This window comes from Vipera berus (genome assembly GCF_964194415.1).
Source record: "Vipera berus genome assembly, chromosome: Z".
Lineage (NCBI taxonomy): Eukaryota > Metazoa > Chordata > Lepidosauria > Squamata > Viperidae > Vipera > Vipera berus.
Genome location: NC_138205.1, coordinates 37,584,518 through 37,600,767, shown reverse-complemented (window position 1 = coordinate 37,600,767; position 16,250 = coordinate 37,584,518). Strand labels below are relative to the sequence as shown.

At 44.7% G+C, this 16,250-nt stretch overlaps 1 protein-coding gene across 2 annotated transcripts in view; it reads left to right on the top strand.

The window, feature by feature from the left end:
* The window catches only part of STAT3 (signal transducer and activator of transcription 3), a 64,057-nt gene that overhangs the window by 15,150 nt on the left and 32,657 nt on the right, over positions 1–16,250 (top strand). For both annotated transcript variants that reach the window (XM_081346521.1, XM_081346520.1), the window contains exons 2-7: positions 2,710–2,851; positions 6,183–6,327; positions 12,244–12,342; positions 12,742–12,837; positions 12,944–13,025; positions 15,372–15,466. In XM_081346521.1, the coding sequence (XP_081202647.1) occupies positions 2,724–2,851; positions 6,183–6,327; positions 12,244–12,342; positions 12,742–12,837; positions 12,944–13,025; positions 15,372–15,466 (645 nt within the window). In that variant the 5' untranslated portion in view covers positions 2,710–2,723. The remainder of the gene's footprint in view (positions 1–2,709; positions 2,852–6,182; positions 6,328–12,243; positions 12,343–12,741; positions 12,838–12,943; positions 13,026–15,371; positions 15,467–16,250) is intronic.

Genomic DNA, 16,250 nt, shown 5'->3' with positions numbered 1-16,250 from the left:
GGTCAGATGTAGCAGACAAATAAGACAACAATCTTACCAAATTGCTTACTTAACAGGTTCATATCTGATGATATCCCAGAGTTTCCCTTTGACTGAAAGAAGCTTTTTGGGGAATTAAGCAACAACACACACACACACACACACACACACACACACACACCGGGCTTGAATAGTGCTAGTGGAAATCCAAGCACAAGCACAAAATACTCAAAACAAACAGGTAGTCACAGGATAGCTGAATCAGATTGCTACAGGTCTGAATTTGGTGACTACATCAACTTAGTTTCCAGTACAATTTGTTTGACCAAGAGATTGAGTAGGTTGTATTAACATATTTTGAAGTCTCCACTAAATGGAAAATCTGTCAGTGACATCTTAATCACCCCAATCTCAGTAACCAGCTCAGTGTCTTAGAAGGGCTACAAAACATGGTCCAGGTCTTAATGACTGGTGCCCAATTACAGATTAAAGCCATTGGGGATTAGAAGAAAGAGAATCCTTTAGAATTTTGCCATAGCTATTGACAGTGTCAATTGTTACTAATAATAGGGAGGAGGGACAAACTAAAAGTAACATCACACAATGCTTTACAGCAGTCAGTTTTTAAAATGAATACTGGATGGGCTGCAACATCCCAATGTACTGAACTTGGGCTAGACAGGTGGATATAGCTTACCCATTAAACTTAAATTACTTAAGAAGTAGATCTGCAAAACAGATCTGTTGGAAGCATTGAGGAAAGTAAAATGAGGAATGTGGGTGGTGCAAGTAATAAAGTATACATAGGAAGAAAGGGGGAGACAACAGGAATATGAATTGTTGGAGCAACCATCAGCAAAGAGTGCAGAACGGTGAAGAACATGCATAAATGTAGTGACAGCTGACAGATTTAGGAGAGGCAGAATGGGCTTTTACTGGGAGATTGAGTGAGTGAGTGGCGTAGTTACAGAGAAATCATCAAGAAAAGCGATGAGTCAGAAGAGGAAAGTGGAGAGAAAATTAAGGATAAAGAGCTGCTCTGATGGGAACTGAAATAATCAATAGAAGCTTTAAAGAAAATTTCAGCCCTCTCTATAAAAGAGGAAGGGGAAACAGCAATCTCAGACCACTCCCCAGTTAATTTCTAGGTCCCCTGCTACTATGATAGGTAAACCAATGGGCTTTGACTAGCCAAATTAGGGGAAAATATTTGAAAGAAGCTAAATGGGGGAGGAATTGCCTTTCTGTTTTAGTGCATTAATGGTCCTAAAGGTTCTATTGCACCTAGAGCTGATTTTTTTTTTAATTAAAGATTTTCCCTTAGGTAGAATTCACCTTGGCTAGTGACCTATTAAGGAAAGTAGAATTTAACATATTATGAATTGTGAATCAAAATAGCTGGGATTGAAGTGCCATTTAAAGCTATTTAGGTTTCTTCTTATATTCTAGAGCAAGATTAGCTACTAGAAAACAGATTTTGGTTTGATGTTTACTCTTAAGATGCCATGTAACATTACTCTCATTATTCTCATAAAGAGGTCGTGTTAAAATGCCCTGTATGTTTTCTTCTTTCCAGAAGCAGGCAATGGCAAACCACTTCTTAAATCTTGACAAGAAAAGAGCAGGGACTTTCCAGGCAATAACAAGGAATCAACACTAACTCTGTACTCCAGAGGCTATGCAAGATTTAATTGTTTAGGATATGATTTTATACAGACATTGAATAAATATTTTGTGACTAGATTGGTTGGTTGGTTGATTGCCTGCTATCAAGTTGCTGTTGGCTCCTAGTTATATAGATATTCTCCCTAACAAACTGCCCCTAACCTAAACTTTCAGCTTTTCCACTGTAATTGAGTCTACCCATCTTGCTGCTTGTCATCCTCTTCTCCTTTCTTCCACATTTCCTACCATTAGAACTTTTTCTAGAGAGCTAAATCTTCATATAATGTGTACAAAGCAGAATATTTTTTTTGCCTCTTTTGAGTACTCTGGGTTGATATTTTTAAATGATCCATTAGGGTTTTTTTTTGGCTGTCCATGGTATGTATGGTCAGAGGTTTTCTCCAACACCAAAGTTCAAGGGCATTAGTACTCTTTCTCTTCTGCTTCTTCAAAGCCCATCTTTCATTTCCAGAGAATATTGCAGGGAATACCATGACTTGCATGTCCCAAAGGCACTTTTTCAAGAGACAACTGGACTTTCTTGTTTTTCTTTGAAGACATTTCGCTTCTCATCTAAGAAGCTTCTTTAGCTTTGACTGGATGGTGGGGAAAGGAAGGATTTTATATTCCTTACAAATAGTTGTCATTTGCATTCTTTTAGAGAGTCATTGAGGCCACTTGGAAGTTTATCTGTGTCCTCAGGGTCACCTTAATGGTGCAAAAGTTGAAAGGACTCAATGAAGCACACAGTTTGGTATTTTGGTATGCTTCGGCTTTCTCAGTTATCTAGAATGCATCACCAATAATTATAACTAAAAATCAGAAGCAAAATAATGGGATATAAATCACTTAAAATGAACTGAAATACATATAAATTGCCAGTAGGAATGCTTCTTTCTTGATCTTTATTTTCCTTTTTGTTACAGATTTATACTGTTAGGTTTTACTTATGATTGTGAATCAGGAATGGTTGTTATTGATTATTAGATATTTTTGGACAGTATCATCCTGACTCATCAATAGAGAGCTCACATTAAAATGTCCTGTATGTTTTCTTCTTTCCAGAGTCAGCTGCCAAGATGGCACAGTGGAATCAATTGCAGCAATTGGACACACGATACTTGGAGCAGCTCCACCAGCTTTACAGTGACAGCTTTCCAATGGAACTTCGGCAGTTCCTTGCACCTTGGATAGAGAGCCAGGATTGGTGAGGAATTCTGTTTTTCAGCTTCCTGGCTACATTTGAGCAAAAACCTTGCTATTCCAGAGCAGGGGTCCCCAACCCCCAGTCCGTGGGCCAGCACTGGTCCACAGCATGCCAGAGACTGATCCGTGCAAACAAATGAAACCCTGTCCATGGGATTCAGGCAGCACACAGAACCATACCCCCTCTGGTCTGCAGAGAAACTTCTCTGCACAGAACCCGTCCCTGGTGCCCAAAAAGTTGGGGGACCACAGTTCTAGAGCTCTTCAAATCAGTAAGTAAAATAGAGACACTCAACTGACTTATACTATTGTTTCAAATAAGTAAGTATACTTGGTGAGGAAGCATCTTTGGGGAAGCAGTGAGGAAGCACACACGCACACACACACACACACACGCACACACACACATATACACACATGCATATGTATTTCTGTGTGTGTGTGTGTGTGTGTTTGTGTGTATCTTGTCTCTATTATTTTTACAAATACCTCAAGACAGTGAACATACAGACATTCCTCCTCCTGTTTTCCCCATGACAACAACCCTATGAGATGAGTTTGGATGAGAGAGAGTGAGTAGCCCAAGTTCACCCAGCTAGCTTTCATGGCTAAGGCAGGACTAGAACTCACAGTCTTCCACTTTATTGCCTGGTGCCTTGACCATTAAACCAAATTGTTTCTATTATGTCAGTGCATATAGAAACAATGGGAATTGTAGACTACACAAACTAATTTGCTTCCCCTTTATACTTTTGTTCAAAAGTTGATTATCTTTTAAGGTAATCTTGCAGGAAGCCAGATGCTGATTTCCTTTGTCAGTTTTACCCATCTATACATGCAGTTCCTTTCTTATTTTCCTATTCCTCCCATCTATTTCTGGAAAAGAAACAGGTCATTTTTTGCCAAAAGTCTGAACTGATTGATTGCCCTTTGAAATTAGGGCAAGAAGTGCAGGCTTCTGCCTGAGAAATGGTTTAGAACAGGGGCGTCAAACTCAATTTCATTGAGGGCCGCATCAGCATTGCGGTTGCCCTCAAGGGGCCGGGTGGGCGTGGCATACTGGGTGGATGTGGCTGGAGTTGGTGTGGCCTACTGGGTGGGCACGGCCAGCTCTACATCATTCATGTCAAGGGTGCTTGTGGGCCTGGGCAGGAGTGGGACAGATCTGAGAGTCTCTGGCAGAAGGGGGTGGGACTGGGGCAAGTGCCAAGGCATGGTCCACTGGAGGAGCTTCACTGTTCCTCTCAGGCCATTCAGGGAGGGGGGGCTGGATGGTGGCACGGGCTGCCCGGAGCCCTGGGCAGCAGAGGTCAAATGCTCAGCCCAGCCCTCAAGCACCTGCGGCACTAAGCCCAGCCCCACTTCCCCAAGGGGGTGCCCAGCTGCACTTACCTCCTCAAGGCTGCTGCTACTGTGCTTGCTCTCCTTAGCCAGGTTGCTCTTGATGGGTACGAGGGCAAAGACAAGAGGGAGGCCCACTCCCTCTCCATGGGAGGAGACCGGGCTTTGTATCCAAAGCTTCCTTAGCAATAGGATGGGAATCTCCCCAGGATAGGCCAGGAGGAGGGGACAAGGGGATGGTGAAAGGGCAGCAGGGAAGGTCTAAGGCAGGACTTCCCTCAGACCCTTCCCTCCCTCCCTCCCTCCCTCCCTCCCTTCCTTCCTTCCTTCCTTCCTTCCTTCCTTCCTTCCTTCCTTCCTTCCTTCCTTCCTTCCTTCGAGTGGTGGGAAAATATTTGAGATGAGTGAGGGAGAAAAAGAGGCAAGAAACGCAGCTGGGGAAGTGTCACCCTTCATGGGGAATAAAGAAATGCACCATCACCTGCAAGTGGCCAGCACATGACCCTCGCCTATTTCACATATCTGGCTTGATGGGCTCTGGAGGAGGAGATGCCATGAGCAGTGGGAGAGTCAACATTACCTGCACAATGCCGCCCAGCCGCCAGCCTCCCCAGTTTCGGCAGGCAGCGGGGTGCTCTCCTCACAGCGCCAAGAGGCTGTGCCAGGCGGCGCAAAGCTCGCCAGCTTTGCACCTTGCTGCCTGCTGAAACTGGGCAGGCTGGGGGCTGGGCAGCACTGCACTTCTTTTTGGATTCACATGGTCCGACTCAGCCTCTCGGCGCTGTGAGGATAGTGCCCCGCTGCCTGCCGAAACCCCTTCCCCAGAGCCCATCAAGCCAGATATGTGAACTAGGCGAGTGCCATTTGCTGGCCACTTCCAAGCGATGGTGCATTTCTTCATTCCTCACAAAGGGTGACACCTCCCCAGCACACACCCAGGGGGTGAGGTCGACACGGCAGGGGCTGGTCCCTGGCTGTTTCCAGATGGCCTTGTGGAGCTGAGACTGAATGCGTTTCAGCATAGATGGCCACCACAAAATTGTAGATTGGCTCCTGGCCGGCCAGGGCCAAGGCAGCGGGGGCCGTTCCCTCACTGTTTCCAGGATGGCTTCGCAGGTCGCATGAAATGAGTTCGCGGGCTGGATCCGGCCCCCGGGCTTTGTGTTTGACATGTCTGGTTTAGAAGCTTTGCAATTGTGAATCATGTAGCTATTAGACACAGAGATTTTGGTGATGTAGAAGATTAATTTGTGAGATTATTTCTTTTTTACCTTGAAAAATTATGTTCTTTTTCTGCTGAAATTGTTAGAGCTGTCAGGAATATAATTGGGGGCACATCTGGCACACAGACTACTAGATAATACTGTAGATCAGCTTTATTTAATCTCATGCATTCCAGACGTCCTGACCTATGTTTTTTTTATTTATTAATCAAATACGTATCCTGCCACCATCACAAATGAAATCTCAGTAGCTATTGAAAAGGCGAAAACAACCATGTGCATACTATACAATCCAACATTGTACCCGATAACAACCTACAAATGCCCACTGGAAAATCTCTGCCTTCCTGTGTTTGTGGGACACAGATAAGATTGGAATCAGTCAAACTTCCCACAGGAGGCTATTTCAGTGGGCCAGCCATCTTAGAAAGCAGCATCTTCAAGTTCCTACCTCCACCTCCCAAAATGAAGGAAAACTGTTTTGCCCACCACAGTTTTCCATACACTGCCATCTAGTTCTTTTAATTGGCATGCTGGCAGTTGGAACCTTGAAATTCCTTTGTGGGTGTTATGATCTGAAATTTCCTGAATTATGCTTACAAAATTCACTGGAAATTCACCTTAACCTTTTGCATTTTACAAGCTTCAGAAACTTTTTGGCATTAATTATAGGTCCTGCTTTTACTAGATAGGAACTTTCACAGAATTAGACTAAGAGATCTTATAAACTATAGTGGTAAATTGGATTTCCTTTCCTATCCTCTTCAGGGCTTATGCTGCCAGCAAAGAGTCCCATGCTACATTGGTATTTCACAATCTTCTGGGTGAAATTGACCAGCAGTACAGTCGCTTCCTACAAGAATCCAATGTTCTCTATCAGCATAATCTACGCCGGATCAAACAGTTCCTACAGGTAGAAATAACTGGCAGTTTTTAATTTGGGAAATCATGTATTATGTGAACTCCTGAATACCTATCTATAAGATGACAAAGCCCCTCTCCAATTACCTTTCAAAGATTTAACTGTCTGAGGTGCAAGAAATGTGCTGTCTAGTAGTCACAGCACTGATATTTTGAAATGCAAAAGAAAAAAGTGATTCCCTTATATTATCATTATTTACTGTTGTCATTATCATTGTTACATAATCGTGAGGGCAAGAGTTAAAAAAGTCAGAAGCAAAGGACCTGAGACCAGATTGTTCCATAGCAATAGCAATACATAGGTGCTAATTACTAGTCAGTTTGAACAGTAACTTCAGTCTTTCAATCCATTCTGACATAAGAGTGGAAGGAAAAGTCTTAAGCTTGCCATCAATCTGATGCGAATCCTAGAGTCTGCAGTAGTTGTTCTCTCATGAGGGCTTTTCTGGTATCTGCAATAAAAAGTACTTTATTAGTGTCTTTGAATCTCAAGCTACAAGCCTGCTAGTTCAATCAGGGAAACCTTGCAAAAAATATTACTTATTATATTATCTGAGGGAGCACCTGCTGCTAGTGTCAATTTCCCATGGTCCTGTGCGCTCCCACCGGGAGGGCCTCCTCAGGGTACCGCCAGTCAAGGATTGCCGACGGGCGATCCCCAGGGGGAGGGCATTCTCTGTGGGCGCACCTGCCCTATGGAATCAACTGCCAACGGAACTCCGGACTGCCCCCGACCTTCGTTCATTTCGCCGGGACCTAAAAACCTGTCTCTTTGAGCTATCTGGTCTGGACTGAGGGGTTTTAATGTTTTTAAATTGTGATTTTAATTTTTTGGGGCTAGACTTAATTTAATTTAATTTTAATTTTTTATTGTATTGTTTTTAAATTTTGCCTTGTAAACCGCCCTGAGTCCTTTGGGAGTAGGGCGGTATATAAACCGAATTAATAAATAATAATAATAAATATTAGCATCCCACTTAAACTAGAAAATAAGAACAGTTGTATCAGTAACACAAAAGCAGACCAGTAAACTAATAAGATTGAACCGTCTAATGGAGTCATCAGCAAGGTCATTGGGGGAATATAAAAGTCTAAGTGAACATCTTAAATAGCTTATGAAACCAAACCATAGAACAGGGGTGTCAAACTGCCGGCCCGCGGGACGGATGCATCACATGGAAGCCATGCCCACCCCAGCTCCGGCAAGGGGAAAAAAAGGTTGCATGTGACGTGTCGCGGCGAGTTTTAACACACCTGCCATAGAAGAAACTTGATATACCCCAAGTGGAAAGTTCTTTAGAAAGGATGTCCACAACAGAAAGGCAACACTTTTTGCATCAGGATATCTAAGATACCTTACATGAAGGTAGACCAGTACATACCACAAGAACTATTCTAGCCAATTTGTATCTCTTGAATTGTTTGAAGACTTTACAAATCAGCAGAAGTATATTGAAACAGGCAGCCAGCCTAAATTATCAAAGGTGAGTATAAAATGACTTTAATCAGGTACATCATACAATAGCAGGCTAAAGAATTTTTGTACTAGCAGAAAGTGCTGATACCTTTTCAAGGGCAGTCCCATCTAAGACATAGAATGATAATCTCAATATGGTATTATTAAAGCATAAGTCATTCTGGCCAGTCTATCCCAAGCCAAGAAAGTCTGTAGTTAGCAAAATACCTCAGGTTGATAATATGCACTACATTATATGTAGTTGGCCCTAACTTTGTTGGTATTTTGAACAGCAGTTAAGATCTGACTGGTTATTTCCTACCAACAAAATAGTCCTTATACTCCCCATATTGTAGATGTGAGGATGACTAAAATGGACATAGGATGGAAAGAGAAGGTGATACAGAACAGAGTAGTAGTTTGAATGAGGTCCATCACTTCATATTGGCTCCTTATTGGGCAAAAATTATCTGGTCCTTATATAATGTTCTTCTGAATCAGAAGCCAGCTCAACTCTTTTTTTAAATTGCATTCTTTTACCTATCATTGAAGATAAACCCACAGCCCAAATATTGCATCATTTCTCATTTCAAGGACAGCCTTCTCCAATAAATTTCTGCATCAACATATGCTTGAATGTAGAGATACCGTATATACTTGAGTATAAGCCGAATTTTTCAGCCCACTTTTTGGGCTGAAAAATTCCACTTCGGCTTATACTCCAGTCAACAAAAAAACTTACCGAGGACTTGTGCGCGGCCGAGGCTTTGGTGCTTCCGGGATCGCGCGCACCTCTCCCAAGCCACCGCCTGTTCTGAACCAGCCAACTACCGGCCTTGTAATAAGGCAAACCCCTATTCAAACAGTAGAGACTGGAGAGCGTCCAAGGCTGAAAAGCGTCTGCCAAGATTTAATAGTCAATTAACAGAACAAGAAACAAAAACACTGGAACTTGAATCCTCAAGCAGAAGGGTTGCTTTCAGCAACCAGCCCCTCCCCAAACACTCCTTTTATTTAGAGTTCAGGGCATGGTCTCCCTGTGCCTCCTCCCGAGGAGTCCCACAGCCTTTATTTGTTTGTTCCTGCTCGACTGCCTCCTGCGTCGGGCGTCCTTGAACAGGGCCAGCTGTGGGTCATCATCCTCCGCACTATCGGGCTCACGCAGCTGAGAAGAGGGCCCCGGCTGGGAGCTCTGCCAAGCCTGCAAGCCATCATCAGCCGGTTCGTCACCCACACACACCTCCTCCCCCTCATCTGAGTCATCCGATACATCTGAGCCGGGTGCCGAACCCACAGGCTGACCCTGAGTCACAACACCGCCGTCCGAGACCTGCCGAAGTTTGGGGAGGTTTGGGGAGGTGCGCGCGCACCTCCCCAAACCTCCCCAAACGTCGGCAGGTCTCCGTTCCGACTGCCGACGTTTGGGGAGGTTTGGGCACCTCCCCAAACCTCCCCAGGTCTCCGTTCCTCCGCGCAGACCTGCCGACGTTTGGGGAGGTTTGGGCGCCTCCCCAAACCTCCCCAGGTCTCCGTTCCTCCGCGCAGACCTGCCGACGTTTGGGGAGGTTTGGGCGCCTCCCCAAACCTCCCCAAACGTCGCGCAGACCTGCCGACGTTTGGGGAGGCGCCCAAATCTCCCCAAACGTCGGCAGGTCTGTGCGGAGGAACGGAGACCTGGGGAGGTTTGGGGAGGCGCCCAAACCTCCCCAAACGTCGGCAGGAGGAACGGAGACCTGGGGAGGTTTGGGGAGGCGCCCAAACCTCCCCAAACGTCGGCAGGTCTGCGCGGAGGAACGGAGACCTGGGGAGGTTTGGGGAGGCGCCCAAACCTCCCCAAACGTCGGCAGGAGGAACGGAGACCTGCCGACGTTTGGGGAGGTTTGGGGAGGCGCCCAAACCTCCCCAAACGTCGGCAGGTCTGCGCGGAGGAACGGAGACCTGGGGAGGTTTGGGGAGGCGCCCAAACCTCCCCAAACGTCGGCAGGAGGAACGGAGACCTGCCGACGTTTGGGGAGGTTTGGGGAGGCGCCCAAACCTCCCCAAACGTCGGCAGGTCTGCGCGGAGGAACGGAGACCTGGGGAGGTTTGGGGAGGCGCCCAAACCTCCCCAAACGTCGGCAGGAGGAACGGAGACCTGCCGACGTTTGGGGAGGTTTGGGGAGGCGCCCAAACCTCCCCAAACGTCGGCAGGTCTGCGCGGAGGAACGGAGACCTGCCGACGTTTGGGGAGGTTTGGGGAGGTGCGCGCGCACCTCCCCAAACCTCCCCAAACTTCGGCAGGTCTCCGGACGGCGGCGGCTTGGGAGAGGTGCGCGCGATCCTGGAAGCACCGAAGCCTCGGCCGCGCGCAAGTCCTCGGTAAGCTCCGGGTGGTCACTTGCTTCGCGTCTCCTGAGGGAAGGGGGGGCGACTGGAACGGGCGTGTTTCCTTGCCTGCTGGGCGCCGCGATTTGCCCGGGGAACGCGCGGGCCCCGAATGGCAGCGTGGAGCGAGGAAGCGGACAGCCAGGGCTTCCCCGAGAGCCGCGGCCACACAGGGTATTCCTGTGTATTCAGGCTTGCAAAATGGCGGATCGAGCCTCTGCTGGCGGCAGAGGCTTGCAGAGCGCGGATCCAGCCTCCGCCGGCGGCGGAGGCTTGCAGAACGGCGGATCGGCTTATACTCGAGTCAACAACTTTTCCCAGTTTTGGGGGGTGAAATTGGGGGTCTCGGCTTATACTCGAGTCGGCTTATACTCAAGTATATACATTCCATTTTTATCCTGAAAAATAGATTCACAGAATAACATTTCACCTTAAGCTTGATTTAGACTTGTAGACATTGACGCATACCTACAGTATGCTGCAAAGAGATTGATGGGTAAGTGTAGGTTGCAAACAAGCGATGTGCACATCTCCTAAATCTCAACTACATGTTGTGTGGACATGTGCATGCTAATTATTTGATCTAACTTCCTGTTGGGAGGCAGGCAGAATACAAAGGCACATTGTTGTTTAAGCATCCCTTAGCTAGAATTTGCAGAAGTTACAACAGCTATGCATTGATACCATCTCCAAATGACAGATGCATTCCCTGTTGTGTAGTGATGCAGAAGTCTAAATCAAGCTTTACAATTTGCAGGAAGAACAGTATTCAGTAAAAGTGGGCATGATAACCGAAGATAATGCAAATTGTGATCCAAGATATCTGAAGGATACTTGACATCCTTCAAAACATTACTTGAACTTGAAGGCTAGTAGATTGAAGCACAGCAGGTAGAGATTGAAGGTTTTTGATGAGCTACCTTTATTATAAATGGCAGGAAAAAAATAACTGGGGTAGAAAACAAACAACTTCAAGCTCTGACTATCTGTCATCTCAGTCTTCAGGTTCAAATCTTCTATATTATTTCCTGCCTGAGTTGCTCATTTCTCAGTAGAAAGGATGATGGCTAGTTGTATATTGTTACTATAAAAGAGTTGTCTGATCTGAGGCTGTTTCTCCCTCAGCTTCTTCTAGTCTTCACAACCAGGTTGGGGAAGGCTGATTGAGGAATTTTCATATGTAATGGGAACATATCAGTGAAATTCAGGTATTGGGGGAAAGACAAGTAGCATGTGTGATTTTTTTTGTGATCTTCCCAGAACATTTGGCAAGTAGGCTTGTGCCAAGGATTCATAAGGAGCAGTTCACAAAGCAATAACAGTATTCCTTAAAACACTGATGGCGAACCTTTTACAGACCGAGTGTCCAAATTGCAACCCAAAACCCACTTATGTATCGTCGGGTGCCGGGGGGGGCATGGCCCATTGGGTGGGTGTGGCCCATTGGATGGGCATGGCTGTGGTGGTAACGGCAGACTGGGTAGGACTAAGATTCAATCAATCAATTCCAAATTTGCAAATCTTTTTTTTCCCCCACTAGAAGTTGAAATTGATTGAACCTTTTTTCCCCCCACACGGCAGCGGAGGCCTAAAGCAAAAAGGTTTTATAAAACCCAGCTGAAGGCCTAGGACTGGGGCAACAGTGCATGTGCCCACAGAGAGGGCTCTGCGTGCCACCCGTTTGCTACCACAGCCTTAAAGCATTAAAGCAGCCACAATCCAGAAGGCTTGGTGCAGTTACCTTGAAGTGTTTCCCCAGTTGTATGCATGTATACACACCGTATTTCTGTTAGGACTGCTATGAAGTGTAATGGCTGTTCATTTACATCTTGGATATCCAGGACAGCCTTTGAAGCACTATAAGCCTTATGATAAACACAGGTGCTCTGATATTTTGAAGAAGGGTACTTTGAGCAGCATGCTTTGCAAAGCATATCTTTTGAAAGCCTTGTACAACCTTGTTAGCTGGCCATTTCTGAAAGTAGAATTTTCAATGGAAACTGGACAGGATTCAGCAATTCAGTTCTACTGGCTCTCTCAAAATATCCAGTTCCTGGGCATTAATTTGGTTCTCTGTCTCTTTTACAGAGCAGGTATCTGGAGAAACCCATGGAGATTGCCCGCATTGTGGCCCGTTGTCTCTGGGAGGAGAATCGACTGCTACAGACAGCAGCAACAGCAGCACAGGTGACTTATTCTGGCTATCATTGTTGGTTTCCATGGCTATTTAATTCAGTTTTAAGGATACCCAATTCCTTGATAAGTCTGGGATAACTTTCAGAAAGAGAACATATGCAGAACAAATCATAGTTAGCTATAGGAACTCCACAGCCATCATATCTTAAGGCATTTTTTTAATGATTCTGAAATTGTTTGACCCAATTATCCCTTTTCTAAGTCTTAAATAATATGATTGCTACTAACACCAAAACAAAGCACCAGGCTGTTGTCTTACATAAGTATCTCATCAACAGCGATCCCAAGTTGAATCTTCAAGTACAAGCACACAATTAAAATTACAATTACCTGCAAGATAATTAATTAGTATTCTTATTTCTTTTTTTGTATCTTTCCACTTTACTATAGCAAGGTGGGCAGGCAAACCACCCTACAGCTGCTGTAGTGACAGAGAAACAGCAGATGCTGGAACAACACTTGCAAGATGTTAGAAAGCGTGTCCAGGTAGGTAACTCAGAATGTCTGGATCAATAATAGTTCAAAATTCTTGGTTGAATATTTCTAGTCCTTCCAATATGATGATCCTATGCAATTTTCATGGCTTTTGTAGGATCTGGAGCAGAAAATGAAAGTGGTGGAGAATCTGCAGGATGATTTTGATTTTAATTATAAGACTTTGAAGAGTCAAGGTGGTATGTAATAAATTTATGTATCACAATGAATTTCCTGGTTAATATATATATATCATCTAATTTCATACTTGATACAAGTGAATCACACTAAATTTGTGGATAGCCAGAGTTCTATTAATGGCAAGAAATCTATGATCAGCAGCTTCTAGCTATACAGCCGTTTGTATGAGATTTCTACTTAAAAGAATAGGTTCAATTTTGCAACTTGAATAAATTATGCATAGCGTCCTAACTATTACTAAAAAAAAAGCAGTGAAAACTACAGAAAGATCAACTTTTAAACCATTCCTGAAACATTTAAAAAAGAGAGATGCTCTACAAAATATATGAAAAGATTGCCTCTATTAATGGGTTTGGGAAAGCCTTCAGAGTGGGAGCATATTCCCATCAAATCTGGAAGTGACTATAAAGAATGTAAAGGTGAAAGGTTCCCTTATCTGTTGTGTTTAGGTTACTGTTGTATAATAACTAACCATTATCTCTAACCAATATGGTCTTCAAGGTGGGAGTGTATTCCCATCATATCTATATGGTACCAATAGTAGCATTTGCTGGAATGGGGTTAACACTGGCAAGATGAACAGCAGAGCGTGGCAGAGAAGCCCCAACTACCGGTCAGAAGTCCCCAACCTTTTTGGCACAAGGGACCGGTTTCATGGAAGATAATTTTTCCATGGACCTGGGGTGTGGGTGGGTGGGATTCAGGATGATTCAAGCGCATTACATTTATTGTGAATTTTCTAAATAACAAAACAAATAAATAATGCACTTTATTTCTGTTATTATTACATTGTATTAGATTAGACCAGTGACTTTCTGCTTCTAAGAAAGTGGGAAGGAAAAGAGACAATCCTAAACTCGGCCTTCCAGCAAAACAAACCAAAAACCCAGCATGTTGAGGAAGTGCTGAGAAAACCATTAGAGAGAGAGAGAGAGAGAGAGAGAGAGAGAGAGAGAGAGAGAGAGAGAGAGAGAGAGAGAGAGAGAGAAGAGAGAGAGAGAGAGAAAGAAAGAAAGAAAGAAAGAAACCAAACAAACTCGGTACTGCACAAGTCCAGCAATCTTGGAAAAGGTGCAAATGAGAGAGGGATTCCTTTGGAGACATGGTGCTTAAGGGAACTATAGCTTTCCCTTCCCCTCTCCCTTACTGCAAGCCACGTAGGAGCGCACTTGGCTTGCAGACTTGGAGAGCTGCACAAAAAAAGAAGGAACAAACACACAACAAATTAAACCACGAAAAGCAGGCAGGATGTTGCCAAAACACGCATCAAAACAAAAGTTAAAAAATCTAGTTGGAAGTGCAGTGGAGCTCAGCAGTCTTAGAAAAGGTGCAGACGAGAGAGGGATTCCCTTGGAGACACAGCACTTAAGGTGAAAATAGCTTCTCCTGCCTCTTATTTGCACCCCAAGAAAAAAAACATCCTCACACAAACATACTTGGTGTGTGTGTGTGTCCCTCTCCACCGAGGCTTTGGGGAAGCCTCAGGTTGCAAGCTGGGCTGGTGTGCACATGTCTTGCAAACTCGGAGAGCTGCACGAAGGGAGCGTGAGCCCAGCTGGGGTGCTGGGAGGGGGAGAGGAGGAAAGTGAGGAAGAAGAAATAGCAGGAGGAAGAGGAAGCAGGACCGAGAAGAGGAGAGAGAAGGAGGCAGAGGAGGAGATAGCAGAAGAAGCAGGAGGAGGATGGACGCAGAGCTCAGATGTTGCAAGCCAGTTGCAACTTGCATTGAGCAAGACGGCTTCTGCCCACCACTCTCCCATCCCTGCCCAGACCCTTGCAGACTTGCCGCATGCCTGGAGGTAGAAGCATGCCTTTATCACACCTCCAGCTGCATGGCCCAGGTCTTAACGCCGTAGACCAGGGGTCTTCAAACTTGGCCCTTTTATGACTTGTGGACTTCAACTCCCAGAATTCCTCAGCCAGTATGCCTGAAGACCCCTGCCGTAGACCATATCTGTCTGCAGACCAGGGGTTGGGGATCCCTGGTTTAGGTGCAGGTACAAAATAGGCAGGGCTTGCATCAAGATGCTCTTTATGCCGTTTTGTTCATTTTCTCTTCTCCACTGATGCCACTCATGCTGGGCTGGACTAGGGGATGTGTTTATTTGAAGTACATTGTGATCTAAATAAAAAGGGAGCTAATTAAAAAAAAATTAAGGTTGAGAAAGAGGAAGAAGTCACTTCTATGTACCAAATTACAAAAGTAGTAAGGAAATGTAAAATAGGAGCAAGCTGCTTATTTATTAGGAAGATGTGAGCTGAGAATCACAGATGTGCAAGAGAAGGAATTGAACATTCCTCTGATACTTTGAATAATATTCACCCTCTCTTGCGTTCCCTCTTAGATATGCAGGATTTGAATGGAAACAACCAGTCAGTGACACGCCAGAAGATGCAACAGCTGGAGCAAATGCTAACTGCACTGGATCAAATGCGAAGGGTGAGGCTATTGTGAGAAAGTTCTCTTGCCGTCCACATATTTTATTCACTTCCCAAAACCAAAAATCCTTACCCACAAGGCACGTTGTGCAGGTTGTGCAGCAGATGCCAGGCTTTGTGAAAAAACTTGTTCTTTGTTCACCATGGATAACAGCAGGAAGCAGAATGAGAGATCCACCTTAAATACTTGCTAGATTTATATATTAACTCAAAAGTAAACAAACTACACAAGTGAGTCCAACTCTTATACTTTCTGGACTATCATTTTGGCTTCATGCAGTCTTCCCCTTTATTGGGGTCCCCAATAAATGGACTTCAAAGACTCAAGTTCTTAGGAATAGCTGTATTGGCTGGGAAATTCTGAAAATTGAAGTCCACAAATCTGAATGCCTAGCTGGAGAAGGTGATTTGGTGTAGTATGTGATTCCTATTATTTATTAAAGTAGGAAACTGTATCCCAGAGATACCCCTTTCCAATTAGCACTCCCTTAAAAGTCACAAAAAGCAATCTCTCATGTTGATGACATCACAATGTCACAAAATAGCTCCTGTAGAGTCTCTGGACAATTGTGTGGCTGACAGTTGTACACCACAACCCTTCAAATGTCTGCAATAAAGAATTTTTAAGTAAGCCTAGAGCTCTGTGTGTGTGTGTGTGTGTGTGTGTGTGTGTGTGTGTGTGTATAAAGGTAAAGGTTTGTGGCAAATGTGCTGGTAGGAGAGACTAAACAAATGGGACGTTCTGTTTGTGGGTTTGTCTACTAACAAGCTAGAAATCTAAATTA